Below are 12,635 nucleotides of genomic sequence, written 5' to 3'. Positions count from 1 at the left end.
TGTGTTCCTATTTGAGTAGACTCTACCACTAAATAGTCTCAGTTTCGTAATCCTCTGTTGTCAAAATCTACAGTCTCATCCTCCTCAATCTTTCCAGAAACATGCTCTGAAAACAAGGTTTTTAAAAACTCATTTGTTTAGAAAACCTTACTTGAGGTGATAGGAGGCTATTTGTAGTTTTTCTCCTTAGGTTTTCCCCTTATTTCCTTATATTTAGGGTATCAGTTCTTGACTTTTAAAAACCTTATTTCAGACAAGTTTAGTTAAAAGTTCAGGATTTTACATCAGATCTGAGTTTGAACACAGTTGGGGAAACGCTCCTCTTCTACTTAAATGAATGACCTTGACCAAACCACTTAATCTGTTTGACTCTCAATGTTTGTCAATAAAGTGAGAATGACATAAACTTCACAAGATCGTTGGAAAGACTACATGAGAATGAAAGTATTAAAGTCTTTATCACGGACCTAATCGACATGAAACAAAAGTTAACTATCGTTTTTCCTATTTCTGATAATAAATGACATCTTGGTCCTTCTCCTTCCCTTGTCTAGTCAACATTTATTGGGTGCCCATTTTGTCACCAACATTGTGGTAAGTGCTAAAAAACCCATGAGTAAGGGAGGCACTCTCCATGCCCTTCATGAGCTTTTCTTGACTCCCTCGTTAGAGAGATCCTAACTGAGTGACTCCCTTAGGCACACAAACCTACACACGATAGGATTATTGCCCTATTGACGAACTCCTCTAGTTTATAATTTGTTCCTAAAAAAGAACTCGTTTTCAACTGCCTTGTTAATTCCATCCATTCTTTCTAATTCCCCACCCCACCCACGAATATGATTTCTGGCATAAGATGTTTTGGGAAAACCATCACAAGTGTAGAAGGATCTAGTACTGTCATCTCCCTCTACTCTTTGTTTTCCCAGGACTCTTTCTTGTTCCATGCTGTGTTAAACCTTCTAAGGAGACCAGCTCATTCCTTTTCAAATTCCTAATCTAGCCTACTGTGGCTACTGAAGAAATCTGGAGTCACTAAATACTACTGGAGAAGGGGGTTTTGGTGGTTGTCTCAGAAGAAAGGAGGGTGAACATAGGTTGATTTATATCTATTCATCTATTGTCAAGCACGAACATTTTATGCTGGAAATCATATTTGTGGGTAGGCGGGGGAATTAGAAAGAAGGATGGAATTAATGAGGCTGTTGGAAGAGAGAAAATGATCCAATTCTGTTTCAGTGCCTGGGGACCACTGTCCTATGAAAATCCAACATTTTGCCCATCCTTTCCTTCCTGGAACCTCTTAGATCATTGTTGCCCTGTTAGTCTGAAGGTGCCCTGGATCCTAAGCCCTAGGATCTTGGGGGCATGACGACAAGTAGTCTATTGGATTCTCTGGCAGATTTGCTGGTTTTGCACTAAAACCTATTGGACCAGGTCTTGTGAAATTTACTTTTAAAGATCAACCACTGTCAAATAATTGACATCTCTCAAGGCTAAGATGCAGATTGTATCCAGATATTCCTTCTGTCAGTTTGTTCTCCCTTGATTCTCCTTTGTTTTGTTTTCTTGTGTTCTTACTCCTTTTGGTATTTTTTTTTTTCCAGTTTCTCCTTTTTATTCCCCCAACCCTTAAATTTTGTAGCTATTTCTCTGGGCTTCCTTATTTTATATACTGTAGGTGAACTCTTTTGTACCCCAAGACTGTCAAATTTTCATTCCTAACACAGAGCTTTTCCCTAATTTTCAGTCCCGTATCTTTTTGCTCATGGAAGCTCACTTTGGAAGTCCTACTAGCACCTCAAATTTGTCATGACCAAAATTGAACATCCCACCCCAAATCTATCCTCCTTCCTATATTTCCTGCCTTTGTCAATGTCATCACTTTACGCATCTACCTCTCATTCTTCCCTTTCTCTCACGAAGCCCTATTTGATTTCACTTCCTGGACTCTCTTGAATCAGCCCTCTCCATCCTTCTTTCTCTCCTCAACTCTCTGGTATATATTACCTCCACTGGTGCCAAGGAATCTGTGATTTTTCTAAAACATAAATTTGATTACAGTCCTTCCTTAAAATCATTCAGTTCTCTCCATTCCATCCATTCAGGACAAAATTGGTAAATTCCAAATTCACTTTGTGAGCCAGTCTTCATCTGAACTCCCAGCCTCATCACCTCCTGCCAATCCCTGCCTGTGCCTTTTGCTTCTGCTGTACTCAAAGACTGACCACACTTTATCTTGCTCCTTTGCCTTTGCATCTGCTATTCCTTCTCTCTCCTCTCTCTTGTCCACCAGCCTAAAAATTGCTTATCTTTCATGATTCTGCTCTATGGTGTCATTGCTGGGAAATTTTTCCTAATATTTCTCCTTATCTTTCATGTTGCTGCCATAGTCTCCATCATAGCTCGTATCACACTGCTCTTTGGTTGCCTGTTGAAGTGCCATAGTTCATACTGGCCTCTGCTCCTTGAAGCTTACCTTCAAGTTATCTTTACTTTGGTAGCCATAGCCTAGCAGAACATTTGACACAAAAGAAATGACACAATCACAACTGTGTGGTTCTGAAACTCCTTGTATTTTAAAATGATGTAAAAAGCTTAAGAGGTCATTTTAATCCTTATATGAAGTTCCTTCTTTACAATCAGTTTAATGAAGTCCTTTGGCCCCTTGGTTATTGAGCTGAGTTTTTTTTTAAACTCAAAATATATTTATAAAATTAATCTATGCATATCATACATAGATATTAGCCAGAATTAACAAATAATGTATTTTTTTACTGGAGAGAAATCTCCAATATTTTATAACCCCAATAGATTGTAGTTAATTATAGCAATTGTGTTCTTACAAAAGTGTAATTTTCTTGAGGGCAAGGTACCTTTGTATAATTGTTACCCAGAAGAGTACATTGTTTACAGCTTACATTCAGTTGTGGCTGAATGAATGAAGTCAGCCATGCCTATAGGAATGAATAGTTACTAATGTCATCTATTATTTCTGTTTGTAGGTATTGCAATTTAAGGAAACCTTCCTGCCAGCAAATCTATGATAAAAAATACATGTAACAGAGGAAACTGTAACTGTTATTTGTCAAGTGACAAGCTTTTAATGTCAGAATGGCTCACCTAAAGCGACTAGTAAAATTACATCTTAAAAGACATTACCATAAAAAGTTCTGGAAGCTTGGTGCAGTAGTTTTTTTCTTTATAATATTTTTGATTTTAATGCAAAGAGAAGTAAGTGTTCAATATTCCAAAGAGGAATCAAGGATGGAAAGAAATATGAAAAACAAAAACAAGATGTTTGATTTAATGCTAGAAGCTGTAAACAATATTAAAGATGCAATGCCAAAAATGCAAATAGGAGCACCTGTCAGGCAAAACATTGATGCTGGTGAGAGACCCTGTTTGCAAGGATATTATACAGCAGCAGAACTGAAACCCGTTCTTGACCGCCCACCTCAGGATTCTAATGCACCTGGTGCTTCTGGTAAAGCATTCAAAACAACCAATTTAAGTGTTGAAGAGCAGAAGGAAAAAGAACGTGGAGAAGCAAAACACTGTTTCAATGCTTTTGCAAGTGACAGGATTTCTCTACACCGAGATCTTGGACCAGACACTCGACCTCCTGAGTACGTTGAAGGAATGTTCATTGTTTAGTGTTTATCATCAGGGTTTGCAGGGGAGGAGAATTAGCTAAGGAAGCTGCTGGTTCTTTAGCCACTTTTAGGCAAAGAATCAGCAGATACCATTTATTTAATCTGTTTTCATTGTTTTCCGCTTGGAATTATTGAGGATAGATTTCTGTGTCTATGCTTGGTGAGGCATTGCAGATGTGAAAAATTATCATCTTAGAAATTAGAAAACTGAATTCTAGATCTGAGCTTTGTAGAACCACAAGGAAATCCTTTATTCTTAAATGCTTTAGCTTTCTCATCTGTTAAGTAGGAAATATGGGGTGGGTTTTATGGGAAATGTGGGAGCTGGAGGAGTTGTTTCTGTTCCTCTGTGCATTGCTATGGAATAGAAATAATAAAAATTGTGCCAAGATCTTGGAGCTATTAGATAATGATATTTTATGAGGTAAGTCACAGACTTTGTGGCTACTTTTAGTGCAATAATTATATTTCAGAATACCCTGAAGAGACAATATCGCTGTTATTACTAATTCAACTATGATTCTTTCTCTAGAGTTTGGTTGAATAAGTTCTTGTATTTATAGGGGTGTCTCCCTTTAGCTTATGAGAGGCTAACATTGCTTTTTATTGTCACATTGTTTACATGTTTATCTCAAGTATACAGTATTTTGATTACAATTTCCCCCTAGATTCTACTATGCCACCTCTTTGTTAATAGTTAACCATTTTGTTGTCTTTGCGGTAGTGTTCAAAAGCTCTGTTTACACTGAAATAACTAAAATGAATTCCAGTGCTTTCAAACAATCTGTAGATTTGTTAAAAGTACAGGATAGATAAACTGCAAGCAAACAGCGCCTATATATTTTGCTTTCCGGTTATAACAGAATTACACTTGGATGTGAACCTGAAGAAATGTACTTTAATAGACTTAGGTCTATTGCTTCCCTCATAATTTTTTAGATTTATGATCACGAGTCCCTGCTCCAACTATAAGTCCCTCACTTGAAGTCGTGTGAGTGAGATTTCTGTTGCTCTGTCCTAATCTGTGTGATTCAAGGTTATACTGCTCATCATTTTAAATGAATGTGTGAAGAAACAGATATCTGTAAAATGTTCTAACAGGGCACAGTTTAGTTCTTTTTTTATTTTAATAGGTTAAAATGCAATATAGCACTTTACTGATTTTTGAGAGAGGTCCTGACTGAAAAGCAATCCACATCACAAAACAAGAAGCATGATTTTTCTTCTTTGACATGACAGTCAAAGTGAGCTCAAGATAAGCTTTTTTTTTTCCCCCAGTAAAGCATTGAGAAGCTGCTATAATATTTAATAATGTTAACCAATCAGTAAGTGCAAAATAGCAAAGCACACAAAGAACCTTTTTCTGGATAGGAATGGATAACCTTAGAACTGTGAACGGTTGCTTAAGATTTAATACTTTCATACTTTCAATTTAACCTATATCAGTAGGGGACACATTTTCTGAAGAATTGCTAAACTTTTACATGCTCATTAGAAATATAGATCCAGTTTCTCCCAAAGCCAGATGGTCTTTTGACTGATAATTTAAGCACGTCCTGTATGCCAAATTTTTCAAATGGTTTGACAAGGAATCTGTAATCACTTTGGCAACTTATTTTAATTTCACCACTTTAAATGACATGTGAAACAACTTCTTTTAAAGCATAAGCTGAGCATGCTAATTGTTTCAAAATAAATGGGGTTTATGAAATCACATTGTGAAATGTTATTATCACCTGCATTTACAATATAACATGATACTTTTACTTGATATTAATACTTATCAGTTGAGCAAATAAATCTTAGCTTAAACTGAGGGAAGGCCTCATGAGATTAAAGTGGTAACACTTTATTAGTGTGAATTTTTGTGAAGTTTTATACTTTAAATCTTAGAAACCTTTTTGTAATTCTTGATTAGTGTATTAATTAGTCACACGGCAAATAAATTAAGGGAAACAATTTTTTTTTAATCCCAAAACTCCCTCTCCAAAGTGCTTATAAGACAACAAATAGTAGGGTTTTCTCTTTTCTTAAGAAAGAAATACTATAGTATGGAGTTTTTTGTAATGTTTACTTGGACCTGATGTTGGTTTATAAGACATTATTAAAAATACAAACTTGTATTTAGTCATTTGTTTCTGTGTAATTCTGACTCGAATATAAATAGGTAGTTTGTGTTTGGATTTTATTTTTAATTGGTTGTTTATCCAAAATTCAATTTAGAATAAATCATTTGCTTTCATCTACCAGTGCAGATGAATGTGATTGCTTCTGGCTACGTGTGTATGTTACACTTTAAAACCATGACGGTACCAAGGAGCTGAATCACTTTCACTCAGAACCTCCCTCTTCTTTTCCTGCTCAGTGGTGTTGTCACCCCGTCTTAGTATTTTATCCCTGACCTAATTCCTTTTTATCACTACAAATATTTCAACCTAAAGACCTCCTCTCAGAAAAGGATCTGAAGCACATTCATATTGAGATATGGCTATAAAAGTAGTAATTAAAATTAATGAGAGTGTGGAGAGTGTCTTTTTAGGGTGGCTTTCCCGGGCCTCTAGTCCCATTCTGGGGGCTCTGGTTTCCCCACCGACCCTGGCAGAACAACTGAAGTGTGCTGGGCTCTTATCTCCATAAGTGAATGATTTACTTCTTTATCTTTGGGTTTGAACAGCACTGTTTGATTGTTCACACACTGTTTATAGTGGCTTTTGACTCTGTGGGAGGATTTCATAGTCTGTTGTCTAAAATTGTACAACCCTTTAGGTTTTTAAGTGAACTTCGAGATAAAGTTATCTTACTTATTTATCTTTACCATAGACCACACATGCTTTATGCCCCAGGTTCACTCTGTTTGATTTTACAGCGTTTTGAAGTCCTCTCTTATGTATTATTTCATTTGATCCTCACATCAACTTAGGAGGTGAGGGAATCTGGTCATCTCCAGTCTCAAAGGCTGGAGATCATACAGACCCACCCACACCCCAGTGGCTTCATCTGAAGGTTATTTTCATTCAGGATGACATTGCTATAAAAATAAATTCACGATCAATTTGTCACTAATGTTTTTAGTGAATGGGTAGTACCACTGATCAGTCAAAAATTACTTAGGGGTCTCTTTCCTTGTGTCTATCAGTGTTTCAGGTGGTGACAGGAACACAGGCCTTTTAACATGGATTTAGATATTTTACTTTAAATTTAAATATGGCATTTTTAAAAGGAAAATTTTAAATGCCTAGGTCTTATTTAATTAAGTAATAGATTGGATTATTGGAGCAAAATCTTTAACACAGCATGGCATATGGCATATGGTAGGTACTTAATGAGTTTTTGCTGAATGATGAGCATCATAAGAAAATAGGCTTACTTACTGTAAGTAAGCTGTTTTTTCCCTTTTGGTTCTGGTATAGCTTAAGTAAATTGATTAAATAAACTTAGAAAATATTACATATGTAGAAAAGTATCTAATTTGAGATAATTTCTACAAAGATGAAGATTCATTTAATAAAGTTGCACTGTTTAAAATTGCAAATATTAAGAAAAATGCCTGATTTCTATAAGGAAGGAGAAAAACTTGGTTTTCATTTGAGTAGTTACAAACATTTGCCATTTTTATAGGTTGTCTCACTTGTAGGTTATTTTTCTTATTTAAAATGTAATTTGTATTTAAAATTATATTGTTGCGAATGCTTACAAAAGCAGGTTTCAATCCTTGACGTGTGATCAGTATCACTGGACATGATCTCTGGGTGAGTGGTCTGTAAAAAATTTTGTTTTGATCTTTCTGCCTTTACATAGCATTAAGATCATCTTACATGGAAAGAAACTATCCACTATCATTTCTATTGTGATAAAGGTTTAACAATAATTTCAGTAATGCTATAGCTGTGAAGTAAAGTAATCAAATTCATAACTATTCTACTTCTTTGGCTTTTTCTAGATGTATTGAACAGAAATTTAAGCGCTGTCCTCCCCTGCCTACCACCAGTGTCATAATAGTTTTTCATAATGAAGCGTGGTCCACACTGCTTAGAACTGTCTACAGTGTGCTCTATTCTTCACCTGCCATACTGCTGAAGGAAATCATTTTGGTGGATGATGCTAGTGTAGATGGTAAGAAAGCGTATGCAAATTAGATTGTTTCCTGAGTAAACCCATGTGGTGCCGTCCAAAGTCTATTCAGTTACATTGTACTCTCTGTGTGCCATCTCAGAGCTTGACTACAGTGGCTTGGATGGCATGTATGATGGATGAAAGGAGCATCCAGGGATGTCCATATTCACACATTTTGGAGTTCAGAAATGTATGAAACACCATTATTCATAACTTTGTAGTCCTCAGTGTGAGACTTTTATTGTAAGGCATAGTGGTTAAGAGCACAGATTTGAGCCTTAAACCAGGCTGCCTTGGTTTGAACCCCAGTTCTGATCCTAACCAGCTATGTGACTTGGGCAAGTTACTTAACCCCACCCCATGCCTCAATTTCTTTATCGTTATCTGTAAAATTTCATAAAATTTATTGTGTATGATACATCTCTAGTGTACCTACCACTAGAATAAAAGACCCTAACAGCCAATTTAGCTAACATGCCATTGATTATAAGAAGTATATAATTGTACAGCTTAGAACTGAGGGAATACACAAGTGGTAACTCCTGTGGTTGCTTTGAAGATTAGATAAATTAATATAAATCATACATTAATTAATAAATAATGTAAAAGAGTAGTTAAAAATTACTGAAGAGTCACCACATCCTGTTTCATTTTGGCTCTTTTAAATACTCCAGTAGCACTTACGAAGTTAGCCAAAATCTTTAACGCATTTTCATTAAAATTACAAGTCAATAGGTGGTTACTAGGTTACACATTTTAAATTGGACTCATAAGGATAATCTTGTAAGTACTCCAATTTGCTGAATTTTCAAACATTAAAGTATTTTAAATACCAAACACATACACATTATTTCAATGATTACAAAATTTATTCCTGAATGAGCCCAAGTTTGGAACCAGACTCCTTAAAGTTCAATTCTAGCTCCAGCACTAACTAGTTGTTTCCTTATCTGTAAAATGGGATAACACTCTTGCATCAAATCCAAAGCACCATCCATTGTAAGGTAAATCATTACTTTATGGACCATGAGGAAAAAAAATGCTGCCTATTAGCTGACATGTCATCAATTATAAGATGTATCCAGACTTTAGATATGGTAGTAAGTGAATAAAGCATAAAATTGTTATCCTGGTTTATTTATTTCTACATACAATTCTAAACATTCCTGTGGTTTCAAAATAAAATATCCTGAGTGAATTGAAGTTATGTTCTTGAGCTAAATTAACATCTAGATGGAATAAGATTGCTTATCACTAGAGATCTTTGACTTGGATGTGTAATCTATCCACCAAATGGGAAAGTTTTATAATTCAAGTCCCCTGGATTCAAGTTACACACTATATACAGATCTCTGATTTGAATCTCCAATCCTTTTACCCAGGTTACTTCACCACCCAGTTGTAATCAGCTAATTTATTTATTGCTTGATTTGTTGAATTTTTTCTTATCTTTCAGTCTATTTGGACCAAAATCCATGGACTTTTAAATGACGTCTGATTAAGTTCTGCATACCTCTCGTATGTTTTATCTAAAAAACCCCCAAAACTTTATTTTAGAAATGTTTTCCTTTTCCTTGCATTCTTGAACTTTTTCCTCAGACAATTTTTATTTTGTTGATTTTTGAAGAATCTGGGTAATAGGGGCATAGTAAGGCTTCTTCTAGTGAGCCTTCAGTTGAAGGTAACTTCTGTTAATTTAATCTTACAACAAGATTAATATAATTAAAGGAAATCAGAATGAACAATGATATCCATTTATGATCCTCCTGTTTTAACCATTTTAATCTTTTCCTTTTCTCTCTCATAATCACTGTCTAAATAAAAACATAATGTTTAAGTAATTATGCCCATGTCAGAAATCCAGTTTTGAAATTGGACATTTTCACATAACATTTTTATTAGCCTTCTTCTGTTACCTTCCAAACTTTTGTTTCAATAACAATAATGGGCTAGATACATTTTCCTTAACCACTTACTTTTATTTACCTCCTAGTATTACTATACATGATACTGCAATAAATATCCTTGTGCTTATCTTATTTTCCCTTTTTTTTGAATTATATGCTTAGATAAGTTAGAAGTAGGACGACTTTGTCAAAGGGTCTGAATATTTTTTATAATTCTTTATAGCTATCAACAATAGATTTGGAAAAGTTTTCTTGACAAGGGCTAGTTTTGCATTATAGTGTAATTTGGTCTTGTTGAATCGAAGAGCTATCTAATGAGTACCTACTGTGGAAAATGTGTCCCTAGTTACTGTAAAGGAGCTTGTGAAGTAAAAACCATAGTCCCTGATTTCAGTTTGCTTCAGGAAAAGCAGCGTAAATATGTGGATTATCATTTAACAAAGAGATAGTTAAATCCCAATGACAGCAAACAAATTACAATTAACACTTTCAGAGCATAGGCTGTGTGAGAGTCCCTGTCTTAAATGTCTTATTGGTATAGTAACCTTTCATCTTATCCTCCCAACAATTCCTTGTGAAGGCAAGTCCTAATATCCCCATTTTATAGGTAAAGAGACTATGAGGTACAAAAAGGTAAAATAACTTGCCCAAGGTCACATAGCTAAAAGTAATGGCGCTGTACATCGAACCCAGGAAATCCGATTTCATGGCTTTGTGTTCACAAAATGAGGGGTGTGGATAGGTGCTGAATTTGTAGGAAGTTCAGAAGTTGTGGGTAAATCAAATATTTCTTAACATATGAACAGTGGGAGGGTTTATTGAAGGAATCTATAGTGACTCCATTTAAAAAATCAATTCCCATTAAGACCTTTGAAATGTTCCTGTCTTAACAAGTTTCTGTGTTACCAGTCTATGATTAAAGCAGAAATATCTATGACTGTATTTTTAAGACAAATTATAATCCTACTTATCTCTCAGAAAATCAATTCTGAGGTGCTTAGAAGGTGTTTAAAAAGTTTATTATTCTGAGACAGTAATGTTTAGATAGGCTTATTTTTCCACAAAAGCTGTTCCTAGACTCTTACCTCCTCTATGAATGTTTAAACTTTAAATAAGCAACTCTCTTATCTGCACCACTGGAGAGTTGAAAAAAACATATGTAATGACAGATAAGTCAAAACCATCTGCACTTGCTTCTGAAATCTGGCAGAAGCAAACATCTACCCGGGACATTCTGACATTCTCAATATTCCCAAATCTTTTTGAGACTGTGCTCTGGGCCCAAGAAGGCCATGTGAAGAAATGCATGATATACTCAACAAAGAATCAAGAATTTAATGGTGAAAAAGCAGGCTTAAGAAGTTATTTAAAAATATGAACGATACTTGACTGACTTGATTGATGTGGTTTTCTTTTACCTACTGTTTTAACTCTTGCTTAGTATATATCTCATCCAACTTAGAACATTGAGTGCCTTAAATTATATACTCATTTTGCCTGTTTTTAACTTCATTCCTGATTTGCATGCTCACTTCTTCCTTCATATTTTTACTGGAAAAAATTCTGTGTCAAGAGACTCCAGAGCTTTCAAAAATTTTCTGCTGACTCTTTGTAGAAATATTCCCAAACTGCTGTAGTCCTGGATTTTCCTACTTGTCTTCTTTTTCTCAAGATTTTGGTCTTAAAATACTTTGACCACTGCCTAAATATCAGAGGATTTTTTTGATACTTGGCATTTTTCTATAAATTTCCAGATTTAAATACCAATTTAAAAATGACTCAAATGTCTGTTTTGGCCAAATTCAATTTTTTTCACTCCTTGGTCTGTTTTCTCTGGCCTCCAAATGAGTCATTTTAAGTCCTGGGGTCCACTCGATTTGAAGTCTCCCACTCCCCCCAAACGCATTGTGTTTATTGGTATGATGCAGACACATTAACTGTGTTATAAGTCATGCACTGTAATAATTCAGAAGGTAAGATGTGTATATATAGTTTTTATTCTCTAATAAAGAGTTAAAATAAAGATACTGATTTTTATCGTCAGGGAGGGACGTGTACAACTGTTAAGCTTAGGCATGTGGAGGGGTCATTCCTCTGTGGACTCTTTATTAGCTTTCATATGTTGTATATGAAAATAAACTTAAGAATGAGTTAATCCTGATTTTTTTTCTTACAGAGTACTTACATGATAAACTAGAAGAATATATAAAACAATTTTCTATAGTAAAAATAGTCAGACAAAGAGAGAGAAAAGGTCTGATCACTGCAAGGTTGCTAGGAGCAACGGTAGCAACGGCTGAAACGCTCACATTTTTAGATGCTCACTGTAAGTATGTACGTGTAGACATAGTTTGTTACATTCTCCCTCCCCCTCCCTCTAATGTAAAAGGTAAGGAAGCCATTTCTTTAAATACCTAATTGCATTTTTTTAACATCATTTTCAACTGGTGATTTCAGCACTGACAGCCCAAGCAGACTACAGCACTTATTCAGAGATCTTACCTCCTTTGTGTTTGAGGCTCCTCATCTTTATTTCCTCCAGTGACCAGCTTCTCCAGCGAGCTATCCATATCTGGGATTTTTTTTTTTCAGATACGCATTCTGTGGGGAAAAAAAAGTGATTTTCCTTATTATTCTTGATTACTACACTTCAAAGTGAGTGAAAGTTTTGTTTGTTTAAGTGTGGTCAACCCTAATATTAAATTTTGTCCTAGTCCTAACACTTTTACTTTTTATATTTCAGTTCTTTGCCCCTCAAAGAGTCACACACTCCTTGTGCCAAGTTAGGGGCACCCCTTCACAATTTCTGGTATCTCTCCCATGATGCTGTCAGTTTTTGTTGCTCCTGGGTTTTTTTCCTTTGTAGTTTAATAATTTTTTTTTCCAGTGTCAGTGATTTTAAATGAAGTATTTAGAAAAGTACTTTTAGAGTCAATGTTTAATGTACATGTTAGGTATT

At 35.1% G+C, this 12,635-nt stretch overlaps 1 protein-coding gene across 2 annotated transcripts in view; it reads left to right on the top strand.

Moving 5' to 3' along the window:
• Positions 1–12,635, top strand: part of GALNT3 (polypeptide N-acetylgalactosaminyltransferase 3) — a 39,457-nt gene that overhangs the window by 14,134 nt on the left and 12,688 nt on the right. For both annotated transcript variants that reach the window (XM_032479608.1, XM_032479607.1), the window contains exons 2-4: positions 3,006–3,629; positions 7,597–7,769; positions 11,853–12,002. In XM_032479608.1, the coding sequence (XP_032335499.1) occupies positions 3,115–3,629; positions 7,597–7,769; positions 11,853–12,002 (838 nt within the window). In that variant the 5' untranslated portion in view covers positions 3,006–3,114. The remainder of the gene's footprint in view (positions 1–3,005; positions 3,630–7,596; positions 7,770–11,852; positions 12,003–12,635) is intronic.

This window comes from Camelus ferus, chromosome 5 (assembly GCF_009834535.1).
Source record: "Camelus ferus isolate YT-003-E chromosome 5, BCGSAC_Cfer_1.0, whole genome shotgun sequence".
NCBI lineage: Eukaryota > Metazoa > Chordata > Mammalia > Artiodactyla > Camelidae > Camelus > Camelus ferus.
The sequence above is the reverse complement of the archived record's forward strand: the minus strand, read 5'-3'. Positions and strand labels throughout refer to the sequence as shown.